Genomic DNA, 20543 nt, shown 5'->3' with positions numbered 1-20543 from the left:
TTGGACTTGTTCTTAGGGGACTTTTCCGACCTTAATGATACAGAACTCTGTGATAAGTAGAGGCCCACCTATACCTGACCTGTATCTCAAAAGGGATGGATATTGTTACAAATGGAGGTTACACATGGATATTTAGTATTGCATTAATCAGAAATTATATTTACATCCCATTTTTTAAGGCTCATTAGCCCTTTAATGCAGATTAAAATATTCTTTTTCTTATTACTCATTGAAATGATTAAAGTGAAATATTTTTGACCAGGAATGAAAAGAGAAATTTTCAGGTACCACGACAAAACAAGTGTGTGGTATTAATTCCATTTGTGCTTTGCAAGTGATATGGTCTGACTTCATTGTGTGCTTTTTACGTGAGAAGTATTTTTATCGCTTTTTCTTTTTTTTTTTTTTTTTTGTCCTCTTATAGGCAGCAAAAGAGTGGGTTTAAAAAAATAAAGCAGCATTGTTTTTAGAACACTGCAACAAAATATAGAAGTGATAGCTGTGCCACATTTCTAATAGCTGGGCTGAATCATTTCTCTGCCTCTAATGACATGCGTAATTGCTCGAGGTTTTCAGGCGTCCTTCATCTGCACTTATTTAGATTAGTGACTGATGCATTTCCATGGAAACCTGCAGCAGGGAAAAAAACCCTTCTTGGTACAGTGTGGAGCTGAAAGGACGTGGGCTTTAAGCCTCAGCCTGAAACTTGTGGAAAATAAGACCCCTCAGTTGTGGTCAGCTCCATTTGGGGATTTTGTTGTAGCTGTTCTCTAAAAAGTAAAGATAGTTGCCAGCAGCATTCTGTAGAAAGATTTAGAACACTTGTCAGATTGTGCATTTCTTGAGAAGCTCCAACTTTTTTAATGTGGTTAAAATAGTGCATTTTGAAATGAAATGTCTGGGATGTTCTTTGTGAAGATGCACATAAAACTTAAGCAAACTGGTTAGAAACTGTGACTGAAAAGTCAGGATCCAAGGAAGGAGTTAATTTTGCCAGGTTTTTGTATACCTTTAAAGAAGGTTGACTGATTTTTGAACTGGTGGTGGCAGAAATGGAAAGGTTTTATATAAATAAAATAGTGAACTCTACTAAATGACAGTAAAAGTCACTAAAATATGTGGAAAAGTACTTCTAAAAACTTTGCACACTACTATGGCTTTTCTCAATATCTGGTAAATCTTAGTATGCACTGCCTAACATAATATCTCTTTAATAATTTGATTTGTAGTGCTTTCTTAAGAAAACTCAGTTCTCAGCATTCTCAGCAATTTGGTCTGATTTTCAGGAGTGTTTAAGGTTGCAACATAGATTTTCAAATGTGTTCTCTTAAAGTAATTGCCCTTATGTGTCTACACAATGCTGTAAGGGCAACTACCTTCCATACTTTTTAAAAAGTAGGAATATTTCCAGATTTGGCTCCTTTCATCCTGCAGTCATCCTAATTATTAGGATGTTCTCAGAGTAGGTTATCCAGCAGAAGGCTCTCGAACTAGTGGTTAAATGGTAATTTCAAATGTGGTAGCTGTTCCTCTTTGGAAACTAATTAGTGACTCTGAAACCTTTGTTACTTAAGAGTCATCAATACAAAGGATCTCTAATTATATCTATATATGATTTTTGTATTTTTATATCTATTATATTATTTGTTTTATTATAATATCTACATATAGTCATATCTATGTGTTTTGATAAAGCCTCACAAGTTCAGTCAATAAAGTTTTGTACTCCTGTTTCCTTAAAAGTGACCTGGTGTTTCTAAGTAATTTTGCTGTTGTTTTTTTGTGTTGTATTTTGGGGTTATATTTTCAACACAACAGTGTGGCAAGGCAGAAATTTTTCCCTGTTGAACAGGGAACTGAACATATCTGCATCTCCTTGTTCCACTCTCATCTTCTTCTCCCTGGTCCCGTGTAAACTTGGGTACAACATTGCTTAGCAACATTCTGCCCTCAGCTATATGTCAGCTCTGACTGAAGTTATAATATTAAATTATAAATTATCCTGAGGCAGTTGCAGTAAAATTTATGAAGGAATTCTCTGTATGCCTGTTGGGTTTGGGGAATGTTTTATCCACAGTGAAATTTTGACTGTAAAGCCCATATGCACAATCAAGGCAAAGGAAGAAAAAGATACTGAGTGAAGACTTAAATTTTGGCTTTTTTGTTTGATTTGTATTTAGTGTTATCTTGTGCTTGTAAATGATCTTCATCTTTTAAATACCTGAAGTATGCAAATTATCTTTACCTGATGGTAGGGTGGTTAATTTTGGCAAGAATTTGGAAGAGAGTTAAGAAGAAATGCAGGACAGAGTGAGGAAGTTATTCTTTGGGACATTTTTCACAGAATCATAGAATGGCTTGGGTTGGAAAAGACCTTAAAGTTCATCTCATTCCAACCCCCCTGTCATGGGCAGGGACACCTCCCACTGTCCCAGGTTGCTCAGGTCCTCATTCACCCTGGCCCTCAACACTTCCAGGGATGGGGCAGCCACAGCTTCTCTGGGCAACCCGTGCCAGGGCCTCACCACCCTCACAGGAAAGAATTTCTTCCCAATATTACATCTAAACCTACTCCCTTTCAGTTTGAAGCCATTTTCCCTTGTCCTGTCACTACAGTTCATGAAATATTCCGAGAGAACTGAGTACTCCAGGTCATTGAACTCAGTGCATGGGACTAGTGCTGCATGTGGCTGATTGAACAGAAAGCATTGCAAATGCTATTCTTGTGTTCCTCTTGGGCTCTCAGGGCAGGCAGGGGCCTGTTTGATGGCAGGAAAAGGAGAACTAGGAGCAGTTTGACTTGATAGCTGAGTCCCAACCTGGCAAAAAGAGTTTTGAAACCCCTGTGTACATCAAGGAGTCCTGTGATGGAAAAGATCCTGAGGTTCCTTAAAGTTCCCACGTCTCTCCCATGCACAGCATATGACAACTTCTTATGTATTCCAAATTTTATCTATTATTGAAGTGGGAGAATTTGACAGATCATTGATCCTGAATGCAGATGACAAAGATTTAGAGTTGGATGAGGCTTCTGCAAGGGAGGAAATTGAGGGGAAACATTTGTATCACCATTGATGATGAAAGTCCATAATAACTCTTGTTGAAACTTGCTGTACATGAAAATTAATGATTTTTGAAATGGGATAGAAGAATGGCTTTTCAGGGCCTGTTTTTCCTTACTCAGCCCAAAATAATTCTCCATCTGTTCTTTCCACCTTAGAGTGCACAATGACCTTCTTCAAAGGTTACCTTTGTGTGGTTATAAACATGTCTCAGATGGGAATAATCTGTGTCAAGGGGCTCCTACCACAGAAGAAAATGGAGTTACATCATAAAATTTTTAAGGAATTTCTCTAAATTTAAGTCAAAGTGACTGAACATTGTTAACAAAATCAGCTAGAAGTTTACAGAGTAGTGATAACTACAAGAAAAATAATATTAAATTAATGAGAAATGTCAAATTTTAAAACATTGGATTTTTTTTTTTTAATTTTTTTTTTTATTTAAGTTTTTAGGTTAGATGTGGAGTTAAACCAGACTTCTTCCTTGTGGGTGGTGAGGGATTGAGGTTTATGTGTTTGTTTGTTTCTCTTTAGGGCCATAAATAAAAATATGGATAATCTGAACCCTGTGTTAACATTCCAACAATTAATCCTGCAAATTCTCTCTCAACTTTGCTACCACCTCTAAGCATGTTGTTGTCTTGTTTGTAGTGTAGTGTAGTGTAGTTTGGGACTTTAGATGGATCTTGCTGCTCACAGATATGTATTCTTGACTTAAAGTGGTTGACATTGACTGAAATGTTGGAAGTTACTGTTTATGTAAAGTTTAGCATGTGCAGAAGTTGGGGGCTGCAAAATTAACACCTACTTAGTGTGAAAAATAAAATCCCACAATTAAGCAAACTATTAATCCAAGTTTCACCTCACTCCTGCCCATTGCTACATGGCATCATTTTGGATTATGCTGCTGTTACCTGTAAGAACACTGGTATTTGTAGGAAATACTTGCAATATTTGCTGGAAAGATGAAAAATATGAAATAAGGTGTCATGATTAAAAACTTTTGTACCACAAGTCAGTTCTAAAGAACTGGAACATCTCACCACCTGAGCTTTGTAGCTGAACAAGCCTCCCTGACCTTCAGGATTAGTCGTATTTGCAACAGATGATCTTGTCAGCAGGCAACACGTCAATACTTCTTTTTCTGCTTAAATCTGAAAAACTAGATGCCTTTATGTGTGCAGGAGCAATTTGGGATCAGCACTGAGAACTGGTTTTTATGAAGCAGACCGTTGATCTCCAATAAAGAGTAAAGCAAAAGGCATTGAAGTTGCTTTATTTTGGCCTAGTTTTGCAAAAACTGCGTGTTTCAGCAATGATCAAATTATGTGCAAATAGACCAAGGCCACGCTCAGTTGCTGGAAAATCTGAGGTGTGTTACCAACCCAGGTCAACATCCAGCTCTTTACAAGCAACAAACTCTGTAAAATAAATCTTAAAGCAAAGAGGGGAAAAAATCCTTCCTCTCCCAAGTACTTTGCTTTGCTGACATCACTCAGAGCTGTGTCTGTGTCTGTAGCAGACACTGAGGAGTTTAATTCTCTCTATCAACTGAGACCATGAACACAAAACTGCCTGGTAGCATCAGCACTGCGCTGATTCACTGTTCTGCCGCATATGGGTTGGAAATAAGGGGCAGAGGGACTGAAAACCTTCAGAAACACAGCAGGAGAACTTAGAGAAAGGTCAAGTGACCATTCCCACATTTTGAAAATGTTCTGCAAATGAGGGAAGAGCTACAGAACCAAAGAATTGTAGAAATAGCTGATAAATTTGTTAAAAGAACATTAATTTTCCCTTTTGAACTCTGGATGCCTTATTCAGTGTTAAGAAAATGTTTCCACAACTGCTTACTGGAGTTTTTTTGAGGTATAAATGAACTTTTTGTTAAATTAAAGGGAAAACTAATGACATTGAAAATCTCTGTTCTTCCATAACTGCTTCTCCAGTAGATCCAACTCCCATATTTCAGTTATTAAGGTTTCTCTTCCAAACAAAATTGCTGATTCACTACATTCATCAGCCTTTTCAGCATCCTTTGTGGGTAAGCTAATTCACTGTATTCCAGCTAATCTTTCTCTAAGGATGCAGGAGGGAATGAACATCAGTCTTCCTTTCTTTTTTGGAAAAAGGGTTTAGTAAAGGGGAAAAAAGAAAAAAAAAGAAAAGAAAGGCAGGAGAACATTCAAGGATTTGCTATTCCAGTCAAGGCGTTGTCCTTGAGACATTTTTATGCCTGTTCTCAAATCTGAAAAACTTCAAAAACCGTATAAGATTTGCTATTTCCCATCTTTAACTGAAAGAAAAATTACTTGAGAACACCATGTCAACTGAACACTGGGGTTTAAAAAAAAAATTCATCTACAACCTTATAAGAAGAAAGTGAACTATGAATTAAAGGTTTTTATTAGTTTACCATTTATAATGCCTTCATCATGTATTTCTTTTTTCCTGATCCTCATGGTTTATCATTTCAAATGAAGCATCAATGTGATCAAACAGTTAATAGAGAAAATTTCCATTTATATTTCTTCAACCTATATTTACATTTTTTGTACACTTTTTAGAATCCTTGGTCCAACTTTGCTTGATTTGGAGGATCCCTGAACTTCATCATTTCTATGGTTCAAATGCCTGCTCAAATAAAGAAATCTTCAATATAATGTTAAAAATTGTATCATAGGCCTGAAAAAAATTCTCACATCATTATTTCAATATACCATATTTAATAAAAAACTCAGTTTTGATGAATCTCCATTTTCTAAGGGGGAAAGGGAATAAGTGAAATAGCTTATTGAGACTTCACAGTATCTGGTATGAAGATTATTTTTAATTTGATCATTTTCTGGAGCAAAGTTTATAGTGTATTTCTTATCATGAACATCACTTATTACTCAAAAACAAAATACACACTGAACTAGCAATGATTTAAATCCCTAAAGATCTGAAAGTTATACTTACAACACTCAAAGGAAAGAGTAGGGTGAGTTTCAGGGACAAAAAGCTTCTGACTTCCTAAATGAGATGTTTGTTTCCTTAACATATCATTTTACATGTACAATATATTATATTCTCATTTAAATCAAAGGTTTGCAAAGCTTTTTTTATGCTGTGAGTTCTTAGTAACACATTGGGCTTTAATTTGTAAGCAATGATGTACTTAGTTTATTAACAGATGGAAAAAAAGCAGGCACAAAGCAAGTTTTGGGGTAAGAACACGCACTTTAAGTTAGTTTTTTTGAGATATAGTTTTGCTAATACATCTTATTGCCTCTTTTTGTTTGTTACTTCTTCTACAGTAGTGATATTGTAGAATATACAATATTTTGAATATACTTGGGGTAGAAAAATATATCTTCTTAGTGATGTTTTCAATCCCAAATACTTTTTCTTAGAGTCAAATTGGGGTCAATTTTAGGAAAAACGCATAACATAGGGACACTGTCTTGTTGCAAACAAATATTTAAATAATGGCCAGCACAAGTGCACAAGTGAATTATGAACTTCTTTTAAGTTTCTGTATTATCTGTTGTACCTAGTAGTAAAAAAGACTTTTAGGCTGCTTTCTTCAGGTTTGAATAATTCCTGAATAATAGTTCTCAACATAAATGGTTGGGAAAAGCATTTTTCCCACAGGAAGGAGAAGTTGTGTAGTGAAAGTCTTAACCTCTGTCATTGCTGGGTGTTGCAGAGTGCTGTACCTAAACCTGTTTTATCAAAGAACATCTGTAACTATCTTTTAATGAAACATGTCTCAGAGCTGTCAGTGGGAAAGAGGGAAGAAAAAAAAGCTGCATGTTTTGGGATGGTGATAAAATGCTGAATTTACTGTGCCCAACTGAAGAGCAAAGGGAATGATTCTGGCTTTGACTTTTTGAATTTAGTTTTTTTACTGTGTTTAGGGTTTCAAAAGCATTTCCTAGTGTACAGACCTATTTTTTTTCTTGCTGGAAAGTGGCTTAGAACAGTCTGAAACCACTTCTGAAATTCTGCCAGCATAACAAGTGCAACACTCAGACCAGCAGCATAATCTGACTTTCCCCGTCAGGGATATTTGGAGGGGACTTGCTGCTCCCTGTTTTCTCTCCAGTATCACACTTAAATTATGCTGTTACTCTTTTACTTCCTTTGTTCATCCTATGGATCACTCTAAACCGTTCCTAGAGTGCTGGCAAGCCTCTGACAACATCTCCACTGGCAGAGCATCCCTGTGCAGTTTCCTTGGAAACACGGCACTGAAATGCCCTGTGAGGAGCAGCAGGGAGGGGAAAAGGAAAGAAGACAGTTGCTTTGGGATTTTCCCCCCTTAGTTTTTTAATTTTCCAAACAATATCAAATATGTAAGCAATATACTACAAACAGCAGAGTCAATGTGGTAATCAGGCTGTAACATCCCCACAATAGTTATGTGTTAATCCCTGAAGAAATAGAGCAAGAGTGGGCTTGTCTGTCTGTGTGGATTAGAGTCCAAATTTTATTTCTTGCTTTCCATGTCAGTGATTTTTGCAGCTTTTGATGTCTGCAAGCACTGTTGGAGTCCTGTGGTCAGTTTTGAGATGAACACAGTGAAGCTGCACAAAGTCCTATATGCATTTGTAGGTCGAGGAAAGCCCTCACCTCTTATAAGGTGGAAAAGGAAGAAATGTTTTCCTACTACACCTTCTTGATGTTCACTTTTCTTTGAACCCTTTAAATTACATTTTGCAAGGGCAGGGTGTGAGCCTGTTGCTTGCTGAAGTGTCTGCAACAATAAATGATGCTAATAAAGGAACAGCTGGAGTTTTATTATTTGTGTTGCCACTGTTGCACAGTGCCCACAGTTTATTTCTGCTGCAGCTCTATTGGCTTCAGTGGAAAACAGACCAGGAAAAAATTGCCATGTTCCTTGCAGACTCTTTTATGGCTTTCATCATATCGAGACTTACATTGCTCCTGGATGGCATATTAACTGATGAGAATAAAACCTCTTAGCTTGTTTGTTTGGTGTCATCTTGGGGTTGTTTTTGGTTTACTTGTTTGGTTGTTTTCCCCTGATTTTGTTTTGGGGTTTTTTGTTTGTTTGTTTGAGGTTTTTGTTTGTTTTGCATTCTTCTTTTAGGAGAAACTGAGGAGTGTTTCACATACATGGTTTTTACTCTGTATACAGCATTGCAGTACTGTGAGAACTGGGTCGTTGGCTATAACTTTTACCCTGACACTTCCTGCACAGGAATATCCTATTGGTGAAACCTAGAGATGGCTGAAGGTCTGTAGAGACAAAGTTTTCTAACCAGATGTAGATATTAGGAAAAAATCCAATCGTGTTGTTTCTGGTAAAATGTGGCCTTCTCAAGAAATCTAGAAATTTCAAATAATACACTAACAATAATAATTTCAAATTATACACTAATCCTTTCTGTCAGTGTAGAGGAAACTGCACCATTTTTGCAAACCCTGGTATTGTGTTCTGCATTCTAGAAAAACTTTTGAACTGATCCAATTTGATGCAACAGCTTTTCATCTGTGGTGACAGATGTTCTTCTCAGTAGGAATGCAGTAATACACTGCTTAGTAATGGTTTTCTAGATCTTCCTGTTCACATCTTCTTGCTGGTCTTAACCAAGTTTAAAAAGAAATCCTCAAAGGATTCTGTAAGTAAAGACTTCTCAAATGATGGTAGCGTTATTAGTCTTGGATGGTCCTAATTTGTTGTGAAGCTCTCAGAGTGATGGCCTTCAGAAAATCTGAGACATAAAAATGGCAAAAAGTCCAGTGAAAGCTGGAACTAACCCTTTGATGCTCATATACTTAAATAGTGTTATTATGCTATATATGTCTTGAAATCAGAAAAGCAGTTATTAGGCAGTTGCCTGTAGGTTCTTAGTATTCTTTTGTCAAGTTAGAGACTGGAATCTTTCTAGTTTTTCAGTATCCTGTTCATTATGATGGCAGATTCCTGGTCCTTCCCCCAGCTTTTGGCTGTCAGTACTTACGCTGTGTAATAGGACAGTCTGAAATCTGAGTCAGAGGTTAGGGAAAGACAGTAAGTAGAGAGCAACCTGGGAAACACACCACTTAGCCTGCAATTCAGGGGTTTGGAAGGCTAATGGTTTCCCAGATGATCCCAGAGAATATGATTGCACACAAAGAAGTGGGGGAAAGTAAAAGGATGGGAAATGGCGAGCAGGTACAAGCTGCAGCTGAAGGATGGTGGCTCTGCAATACTGAGGAGCTGAACAAAGCTATCTTTCCGCTCCTCCCACCCACTTTGTATTCCTTAATAGCACTGGAATATCGTGCTATAGAAACCAGTTTCTACAGGAGAAACATCTGGCTCCTTAAGGCTCAAGCAGTGGCTTGAAGATTTACAAAATATTCATCATACTTTATTTCTTTTAATCATTTATAAGGGACTTCTGAAAACGAGTCAGGGGAACGCTCTAAGTGGAATCCAGGTTTATATTTTTCTGTGTTTCTTCCGGTTATGTCTCTGATTTTTACAATAGTATGAGAATGTTGCTCAATAAACTGCAATTCCTTCAGATCACTTTATTGCATGTCACTGCAGGGCATTGGATTTTGAAGCTAAACTTGTAAACTTACCAACAGAGGCATGACATGTAAGATTTCCTGAACCCCTCACAGCACATTAGGAGTTACAGTCATACAGTCAGATGCTTCAGAGCCAAATCTCTGTGAGCATCTGTCCTCTAGCCTTGGGTACCATTGCTGCTCATGCACTTACAGCTCTTGTTCCATGAAAAGCAGGGTGGTGTCCTCCAGCCCTGCAGCTCCAGGCTGACTGAGCTTTGGTTGTGTTTAGGGACATGCCTGGGGAGTCCTGGAGCAAGTTGTGTCCTTTTGGGTGCCCCAGAAAGACAGGGAATAAGGGCAGCAGGAGCTGGAACCTCAGGTAAAGAAAAGGCCTCTTTGGCAGAAATTATAGGTTGTAGGTGAGTGAGAAAGGGACAAAATAAGTCTGTACAAAACTACCAAGTAGGATTCATACTATAATAGGAATTTTCTCTTTCTTTGGCCACCCTGTAGGAAAGAGGCTGTCTGGTCTCCCTGAAATTCATATAAATGTAAATATTTCTGCTTTTTCTTAGCACTTCTTTACTTGTAGTCTTGTGAAGAAATAACTTGCTTACACTTTTAGGCAGCTGTAACTTTTTCAGTCATAATTTCTTTGTGTTATGTATATATTGTATTTAAGTCCTTCTGGGGGCATTATCCAGTTGTGTGTCAGCTGCACTGGTTAAAGCAAAAAAAGATGCATTTTGTCCACCCCAAATCTGCCTCCCAGTTCTTGCTTCTGCAAAATGCTCCTTGGCTGTGTTTAAAGCCTGTTACCCTGCCCTGATGTACTTTTTCCCTCTGCAGACTTGGTCATCTGACAGCACTACCTCTCACAGTAATTTGTAACATCCTTAAAAGCTGTGAAACAGAGATGGTGCACCTTGAGGGCTCTGTCTGCCTTGGAGAACTAATAAAATCTGTTTGGATGGACTCAGGCTGTCCTTCCATGGAAAGTTCATCAGCTGTGCAGATGAGAATTTCAGGGTCACAAGCTAAACCAGTGACTTTTCCATGTGATTTTTGATGTCTCTTAGCCAAACTTAATGCGATTGCATTGGAAGACCAACCTGTGCTTAGCCAAAAAAAAATTGATTTTTCTATTTTGGCTACTTTTCCAACTTTTCCGAACTTTTTTCTTTTTTCTTTTTTCTTTTTCTTTTTTCTTTTTTCTTTTTTCTTTTTTCTTTTTTCTTTTTTCTTTTTTCTTTTTTCTTTTTTCTTTTTTCTTTTTTCTTTTTTCTTTTTTCTTTTTTCTTTTTTCTTCCCTTCCCTTCCCTTCCCTTCCCAAACCTTCCCTTCCCAAACCTTCCCAAACCTTCCCTTCCCAAACCTTCCCTTCCCAAACCTTCCCTTCCCAAACCTTCCCTTCCCAAACCTTCCCTTCCCAAACCTTCCCTTCCCTTCCCAAACGTTCCCGTTCCCAAACCTTCCCTTCCCAAACCTTCCCAAACCTTCCCTTCCCTTCCCAAACCTTCCCAAACCTTCCCTTCCCAAACCTTCCCTTCCCTTCCCAAACCTTCCCTTTCCAAACCTTCCCTTCCCAAACCTTCCCTTCCCAAACCTTCCCAAACCTTCCCTTCCCAAACCTTCCCGTTCCCGTTCCCGTTCCCGTTCCCCTTCCCCTTCCCCTTCCCCTTCCCCTTCCCTTTCTCTTCCCTGCCCTTCCCTGCCCTTCCCTGCCCTTCTCTGCCCTGCCCTGCCCCTTTCCTGCCCTTGCCCTTGCCCTGCCCTTTCTTCTTATACTTTGCCTTTTAGCCGGAACTATAAAAGAACCAAATATTGGTCCTAAAATGTTTTGCCTCTGAGAATATGAGTGGAACTTTAAAACTTTTGAATGACAGGATAAATTACCTACAAGAAGTTCTCCTTATTCACTTGATATGTGTGATATGTTAAAAAATCATCTCCAAGGTCAAAATTTTTTTCAAAATGCCTTGAAACCACATTAATTCACTGCAGGGGAATGTAAACAAATACTTCAGCACTTGACAAAGAAATACTGGAGTATTAAAATTCTCTTTTCTTTGTGCAGAAACACGAACAGATAGAACAAAGAAGCTGTTTAGACACTACACAGTTGGATCCTATGACAGCTTTGATGCTTCAAGGTAAGAATTTTTCCTTTTGGCCACAGTCTTTACAAAACCTTCCTGGGTTTTATTTAATTGTTACTTTTGGTTTAGATTTTGGAGGGAAAGAGGGAAACAGGTTATTAAACAGAGCTTTTTAGGATATCATTCTACATCAAAATTGGGTTTTATAACAGCTTACTTTGTTCATATGGGATGGGTCTGCAATAATAGTGCATAGTGAATTAATGTGTCACTGTTTTGTTTCATGAGTGATGAGAGAGATCAGCCTTTCACAGAAGCAGTGCCAGCTGTTTCTACAGTCGAGGACCACTTAAGTTGTTGGATTCTTCACAAGATCAAACATTTTATCTGTTCTGGCTGACAAGGAAACCAAAATAAAATGTTGTCATTTGTTGTTCTGAACATATCTTTACAATCTAAGTAGACCTGAAACTGCTAGAAATGAGGCATTTAGAAATTAGGTAATTTATTTGCAGTTTCTGCTGAGAATTCATAATTTTTAAGCAGGTTCTTCTCCCCCACACATATACCTTGGACATCCAGGACATCCTTGTAGATAGGATGATTTTTAAAACACAGAACTTCAGTTAGCTGTTGATGTCTTCTTGGGAAAATTTTGGTGGCATACTGGAATCCTTATGGTTCTCTCTTGATTGTCCAATTACAGCTTGGGTTTTTTTTTGTTTTCAAGAAAAGCATCTTTATTGTAGAAGAATTCTGAAATGTGCAAAGCAATGGTGGCACAATATTCAAAGAAAAAAAAAGAAAGAAAATGTGGTAACTGCTGGGTTTATTAGGTGGTCTTAATTCTTGTTCTGAGGATCATGTGTAGTTTTTATGCCAGTTGAATAATCTGGGGAGAGAGGAGGGCATTCAGGTTTGCTGAAGTAGTTTGGATACCCAAGATGTCCCGAAAAATATTTGAAAAACACATAAATCTGTAATTCCTTGAGTTGTGATTTGATTGAGTTTTGCGATGTTGGCCGGAGAGGGAAGGTTTGGTGAAATGATGGGAGGGGGAGTTCCCGAAGCTTTGCACTGCTGGACACGAAGTGATTGACTGGAGAGTCTAATAATGATAAAGTTGTCAAGAGCTGGTAGCCTGTACTGTGAAATAAGTAACAGCAGAGTTGACTTCTTGCAAGATTCTTTGAGGGATCATTATTCTATAAAATTCACAGCCTTGTCCCTGTGTTTCAGTGTTAATGGATAGGGTTGTATCTGCACAAGTAGAAGCTGTGGCTGCAGCGTGTTGCCTCAGAGGTACCAAATAATTCCACTTGGAAACCTCCTGCTACTTTCTAACAACAGAATTTTTTCATTAGAAAATGTCATTTCCATCAAAACCTTCCTGTCTTTTTGTTTTTGGAGGGAGGGAGCTGTTGATTCTAAAGCATTTGGATTTTTTGTTGTCCTTTTACCAAGAAAATTCAGGTCCATTCTTGGGAGAGAATAATGTCATCTGAAATGGTGGTTACAGAGGTCGTTTTGAAAGCAGGAGACCAAAACCCAAATTCAAACCAAGGGCTTGAACCTCATCTCAGTGGTGCTCAAGTATTTTTAACCTGTGAACTGTTAGGGATGAATGGATCACACTCTGCTTTTGGGAAGTCATAGTAAGTGTGTGAGGTGTTTGGGGGAAAAGTGGTTGTTTTTTTTTTTTTTCCTTAAGGTTTATGTAGTGCAACAGTAAAACTCTCAAAAAATTCACATTACTTGATTCAGGACTACAGCTGAGAAGGAAAGTTTATCAGAAAAAAATGAGGTTTTGTACAGCCTTATTATTGATAAATTATTTATGAAACGTGTCTGCAATTGTTCCTGATTCTGGCATTGATATTTTTTAATTGTCTGAGCAGTGAGAGGGAAAGCAACAGAGGTCTCCCGGCACACTGTGAGTAAAGCAAGGCTTTGATGAAAACTCATCCTGAGTTCCACAGAGAATCCAAAACACAGTGGATCCATTTTGAAGGGTAAAAGCGGAAATTGAGAGGGAAAGGTAGGAGAGGGTAAAATTAATGGGAGATTCCAAGAAATACAGTGGAAAGGTAGACTTGCTTAACACACTTTTAAACAGAGAAAAGTGTGATAATCTAGAATGTTTATCAAGTAACACTAGAAAAAATATAAAAATTGGTTTGAGAGTCTTAGTTTCCAAAACTAATTAATTGCTGGAAACAAAAACACTTGTTCCTCTGAAGTGGATTTAACAAGTCATTGTAATTAGGCATTTACAGAGAACTTACACTGTGGTGAAATTTAGACTTCCTTTTGCATCCTTTACAAAGTGAATGCTAGTCTGATACTTTTTTCTTACACACAAAAAAAAGAGAGTTTGAGGACTCTCTGTCCTAAAACTGCAGCAGCACTCAAAGTTTTGTCTCAGATACTTGACTGAGGCTTCAGATCAGCTTTTTGTGCATCCTAAATGGTAATTTTCCTGGTGCTTATGTGTTGCTGCTGAGGAAAAAGAATTTGCATTTCAGAATCTGGTTGGAGATTAGTATGTCTTGTGAGTATGTAGAGATTTAATTCTTCACATGGGCTTCTTCAGGGAGGGGAGTTATTAAGAGGCAAACAAGGTGTCAAACTAACAGCATTCTTGGTATTTGTACTGCTTTGATGACTTTGTTATCATTTCCCATCAAAGTAGGGGGAAAATACAGTAAAACAGATTTAAGGCTGGCAGCTCAGGTTTAATAAACATTTGTCAGAAGGCCATTGTTGCCTATGTGCTGAGAACAGCTCTGAATCCAAAGTATTAACAAAGCTGATCCAGTTCCTTTCTGGAGATGATGTGGGGGAGTGAAGGGAAGTGCCTGCTCCTTTCTTTTTTTCTTTCTCCCTCCCAAAGGGCAAAAAATTGCTGAGTAGAAACACTCTGTTCAGAAATCTGTATTAATGGGCTTATTCACATGCAGGAAAATACATTGTACATGGCATTTTTCATCTTTAGGAAAATGTGCAGCTTGAGTAATGGAGGTTCATTAAACCCTATTCCAGCTTTGCATAAGAGATCGGTTATCCATACATTAACTTCAGGAAAATGGGTAGGATACTTACTAAGAGGGAGAAAGGCGGTGAGACTTGCTTGCCAGTGCAAATAGTCATTAAATATCACACAAATATAATATTTGAATCTCCCAGGTCCAATTTATTATCTGCTTTAACTGCTGATGGCAGACATTAATCCTGTTATGCAAAAGTGATGCCTCTTGCTGCTGTTACTGCTTCTATTTACATGGATTTCTTTACTATTTTATTAAAATCTTGTAAGAAATAATCACGTTCAATCATTTTCCTTTAATCTGATGCAGATGGACAAATGCTGAATGGAAGGATAGGCTCTGTTGCAAAGACAACATGTGAGAGAAGGTAAAGTTTGTTGTGCTAACAGGAGCTCTTGTTGGACAAACAGGAGTAAATACACATTCCCTAAATATTTTTCCCAGGCTGCAGCTCTGGAGGCTGAGGTGGCAAGTGGGATGGGCAAAGATTCCTTCTTTCCCTAGCAAAGGCTTCCAAAGTATTATAAATACTCTTGAAGTCTATTTAAAGTTCATGACTACTTTTAATTCAAAGAAAATTATTTGTAGGCCTTAAATCAGTTACTTCAACAAAGCTGGATTCCAGTTTAATAACAGAAATATTGCTAAGGCATAGAGTGGATGTTGAAATTTTTTAACAAAGTCTGTATTTATTAAAAAAATAAAAATAAGGTAAACCTTTGGAAATGATAATTTTTTAATCTACTTTTTAACTGAAGTGAGGGAATTGATTAATTCTCTCAAGATAGGACAGTGAATAGTTCAGTCAGGAAAATCAGAGGAGGCAAAATGAAGTTATCAAATTAAAATATGTGGAATTAATTTGTGTTTAATTTCAATTGTGAAATGTTAGCACCTTTTTAAATGTGATGTGACTGATTACACAGTGATAACAGACATAAATAATATGAGCCATTTTGGTACTAGGTAAAAATGACAAACTTGATTTGCTGGAAAACATGATCCAGTTGCCTCCATGAATTTGGAAACTTTAGAACACGGCAGTGGAAACTTTTCCTACTGCATTAATTGCACCATCTCCCTCCCACCCCCACCAGAACAGGGAAATAGCAGAAGTCAATTGCAGAACCAAATGCCGACTTCAATGCAATCATGAAACATGCACATAAATATAAGGTTTTCTGGCTATTCTGTGCCTTCTCTTCCCACTATTATCGACTTTCACGTGTAGGTTTTTCTCTCACCACTATAATGGTCCTACTCACTATATGGGAGAAGTTTTTTTGATGCCTTTCCTTGCCATCCTGTGGCTCCAACAATATTAAGAAGCTCACAGGATGTAATAACAAATAACCCTCTCCAAAGGCTTGTTGCCATGAAGTTAATGACAGGACCAAATTGATTTGCCTTATGGTTTTTGCTCTATTTTTCTGGGTGAAGAAGAAGAGGGAAATTGGATGGTGTAGCCTGGGAGGTACGTGTAAGACAGCTTAATTAAAAACTTAATTCATTAACCCTAATGTCCCTACTTGGAGTCAGGTAGCAGAATCCACATCCCAGGAGTGTAGAAGTTGACAGAAGCAACTCTTCAAAAGCCAATTGACATACAAACACCTCATAAAAAAAAGAGGAGATTCTTCTCAGATGTTCTTTCCCAGCAATTCTCTGTTGATGTTGTCATTCTGCACTGTCAGATAGGCCAGCATAAGCTTTAATCTTAAACAGCTCAAAGACACTCTTTGGCACAGCTGAAGCTGTCTGCCCCTGTAATTCATATTGTGGAGAACTTTTTAAATTTAATTTTTTTTTTAACCCACAGAATGTGCCTGTTGAATTTGTCCCAAAGCTGTCATGTAAGTGGTGCTGTCTTGTTGGTTAAAGCATAAGGTGTGTTACACTTTTTTTTAGTGGAAATTCTGAATTTGATGCAGAAATATTTTCATCTAGTTGATATCTGGTTTCCTGTGGATGTTTTACATAAATAATCTTCCTTCTGGAAAAATGCAATTCCTTATCTGTTTAAATACATATTTAAAATTTGACAGAAACTTTTTGTGGAGTTCTGGTCATTGCAAGTGATGAGGAATGTAAGACTGACAGGAGCAAAGGGATATTCCCTTGGTTATCGCCTGCAGTAGTCCTGTGTCCATGATATGGTGAACTCGGCATCTGTGCTTGCTGAGTGCTGCTGGCTTGGCAGCAATCCACTAAATCCTGGCAAACAGATCTTCACAAAAACTGAAGGAATGTATGAGAGTTGTTGTTATATTTTATATCCTGCTTCCCACATTTTCCTGTTGGTTGTCCCTAGGCTGGCAGAACAGTGAGAGGCACTGAGAGAAGTGTCAATAAATAGAGAATAAATTGGTCTTTCTGCATTGGGGTTATAAGTAAATAATCTGGGGTTGGAACTGGATGATCTTTAAGGTCTTTTCCAACCCAAACCATTCTGTCATTCTATGAACTGATCTTTTTTTTATTTGTTTTCTGTTGGATGGCACCAGTTCCACCATACTAATGTTTCCTGTCAATTTTTCCTGTTCATATGATCTCTTGCAGGATCTGGATTAAGGATATTAAAATGGTGCTATTCACTTTAAACAATAAATCCACAATTCCTCTCACTTTATTCTGTGATTACCATATTGATAATAAGTTGAAAGTGATTTTGCAGTTGTTCTTGCCTGCAGGCATGTATATTAAATATAATTCTAGGTTTCCTCTGGTGGAAAGAAGTAAAAGCAGCAGTATTTGAACTTTTTTTACCTATATCCATAGCTCAGTTTTTGCCTACAAGATGGTAGCAAAAACACCTGAGTATGCTCATAGTTGTAAAGAAAAAGATATTTAGAAACATGTAATGTGGGGATGTGGTTACACCTGGATGATCACTGAGAATTTAGTGATTTAAAATCTGTGCATATATGATACTCTTGGTTCTTTTAGGTACAGAGAACAGTCAAATTGTAGAAGCAAAGCATGAAAATTATTTTGTGTGCATGTTATGTCTAAAGTTATCTTGTTGGACTTGCCTATTGTCTGTTCTCAATTAATTAATTAACTATAATAATCTGATAGCACTGAACTGCTATTAATGTAAGGCAGAAAGGCCAGGGTAGCTCAGTTTTAATACCTGGTGCCTCATTAACTTGAAGAGCATAATTTAATACAATTTGAAAAATTGGCATATGTGTACTTAAGCAATAATTAAGGCATTGTAGACTCTGTGGAACAGGTGGAGATGTAAAATGTGAAGTTTTCCATTTACAATTATTTGATTTCTAATGAAAATTACTTCAGTTGCTAATAAACAACTTTGCACTTTGCCTCCCCTGCTGTTGTGTGCTGCCACGGTGGAGCTTTTTATGTTGGTGACTGCATCAAATATTTAAAATAATTGCTAAAATAGGAGGTAAAAAGGGTGTGTGTGTGTACTTGAACTGTAGCATCTCTCCATTGAAATCTGTAGTATAATTGCACTATGAAAGTCTAATATAATTTCAGTAAGATGCAAATCTATCAAGTGATAAAAGTTTTCGTTCTGTTCTAAGTACATTTTTAAGTTGTTTGTAGCCTTAATACTGAAGTTTGCTTAAACCACTTCAGTAAGATTTTAGCTTTTAGCAACTAATGGTTTGTTAAGTAATGATTAAAATCTGTCTGACGTTTTGTTGGCTAGGTATTTGCTAAATTTTTAATGATAAGTGTTAGCAAAGGAAGATCAACAGTTTCCAAGATCAAAGTTAAAAAAAAAATATATATCCTTTCCCAAACTGAAAGTTAAAACGCTCTTTCTGAAAGACTTTTGGGATCTACCTCTATTGCTAGTCCAAACCTAACTGTGTTACTGCGGGTACAGAAGATCACAGCAAGGGCTGTGATCTGGGGGATGAGCCATTTCCTGCACAGCTGTATTTCCTCTGCAGCTCTTCTGACCAGATGCTGGAGAAGAGGATGGATTTAAATGTCAGAACTGAGAGCAGCAGCCTGTGTCCTGTGCCTGGGGTGGAATAAAGTTTCCTAAATTGGAACAGAGAAAAGAGAAGGGAAAGGGGAAGGGGAAGGGAGGGAAAGGGGAAGGGGTAGGGGGAAAAGGGGAAGGGGAAGGGGAGAAAGGGGAAGGGGAAAGGGAAGGGAAGGAAATGCAGAAAGTGAAGACAGAAAGAGAAGTTTGTGAGGGTGTCACACCAGGTTAGTTAGAAACAGGAGCCACATAATTAAATGCAAGCAGCAGAGGAGATTAAAATTTTTGGTTTTTTGGGGAAAAACAGAATGATTAGGTTTCTAGCAATCAGTGCTTTCCATTCCTGAGTCCCAACCTCCACTGTGATGACTGAGCTTCCTCTGGGTGACCTTTAATTCCTGACCCACTGCACCTTTGGCCACTGTCCTCTCACCTAATCACTAGATGAGCAAAGCCCCCATACAGTGCCAGTAAGTGATTGCAGTTGGAAGTTTCGACAGGTCAAAAAGAACAAATAACTGTTGGGCTCTCACTGTGGGTTTTCCTCCAGTGGGAACAGTGATTTAAACAACTTTTATTATTCCCCCCCCCCCCCCTTTCCAGCCAGATTTTCACAAATATTTGTTGCATTTGGAGAATTTGATCTGTGAGCCAAGTTCTAAGGGTGGCTGGCAAACGATATGTGTATTTTTTTCCTCTTGATCAAAAACTCAGAAGTGGGTTGACTTTCATGCTCTAAGAAAAGCTGATCCTTTCCATTGTGCAGAACATGAGGTCAATGGAAGGAGACAAAGTTCTGTTTGTCTTGAGACAAAGTTCTGTTTTCTTTGTTGGAGCTAGAGTTGTATTTCTTTATAAATCAAGTGGAGTCAAACCCTACAAAGAACAAGCAACAGCTGGTTCACCTGGACTAAAGAAGATCTGGGCTTGAGTCCCGAGTATGTCAGACTTAAACCCACAGCTTGTTCTGCTGCTGAATTCCAAGAACCTGGAGGATGGAGCAATTCTCCATCCAGATCCTTTGAAACTATTATTCCTTACCTGAGCCAAGAGACAGATGCTCCCTACATCCTCAGGGACTGTGGTATGCAGATGGGGATGCTCCATTGGAATGATTGGCACATCCACCAGTTGAGTAGCTGGGGATGTTGCTGGGGCTTCCTAATCTCCCTGACATAAAAGATCGTCTTGTATCCTGGAGATATAATGTCTAACAAAGGCTTAATTTAGACTAAAACGTATCAACAAAAGATTTGCTTTAATGAGTGTTTCACTAAAACTGATTTCATGGCAAAATTCTGAGCAGAGGAATAGTGAATGTTAAATATGCGCACCAGGAAACTACATTTTTAGGAAAACTACATTTTTAGGAAAAAGATTGTTACCCACATGTTTTCTAATTTCTCTATCTTTTAAATTAAAAAAAAATTTAGAAAGTATTTTAGGCACAGATAACAGAACTAAGAATTGAGTGCTACTATTGAAAACTAGAGTTGCTATTGAGTAGATTATATGATCCTTTAGACTACCATGTCCAAAGCACTGTCATATTTGTGGAAGAGCTGGTTTATACCTCTACTCAAATATCATAAATTCTGAAATACACTTAAAATTAAACTCTGTGCATCTTTAGTTACTCAATTGAGTTGAAATGATAAAACAACCTGTCTCCAGTACCTAGAAAATAAAAACTTCATATTCCCAGAAATTGCATGTCAGTGTAACCAGTGAGCTGTAGTTGAATGTCAAAGGAATGGGGCAATAAGTAGAGATTTCAGTTTGACATTCACTTAATTAAGAGAAGTAATGGCCAATTTAAAATATGTAGAATTTTCTCACTTGATCAGCTGGTATTTGT

At 37.7% G+C, this 20543-nt stretch overlaps 1 protein-coding gene across 4 annotated transcripts in view; it reads left to right on the top strand.

Moving 5' to 3' along the window:
- SHANK2 (SH3 and multiple ankyrin repeat domains 2) overlaps window positions 1-20543 on the top strand; it is a 339413-nt gene that overhangs the window by 178021 nt on the left and 140849 nt on the right. For all 4 annotated transcript variants that reach the window (XM_051776895.1, XM_051776897.1, XM_051776898.1 and 1 more), the window contains one exon: window positions 11653-11728. In XM_051776895.1, coding sequence (XP_051632855.1) covers window positions 11653-11728 — 76 coding nt within the window. The remainder of the gene's footprint in view (window positions 1-11652; window positions 11729-20543) is intronic.

The sequence above is a fragment of the Manacus candei genome, unplaced genomic scaffold, assembly GCF_025592945.1.
Source record: "Manacus candei isolate 608988 ecotype Guabito, Panama unplaced genomic scaffold, ASM2559294v1 h1tg000009l, whole genome shotgun sequence".
Lineage (NCBI taxonomy): Eukaryota > Metazoa > Chordata > Aves > Passeriformes > Pipridae > Manacus > Manacus candei.
Note: the sequence above shows the minus strand (reverse complement) of the source record. Positions and strands in the feature narration are given on the sequence as shown.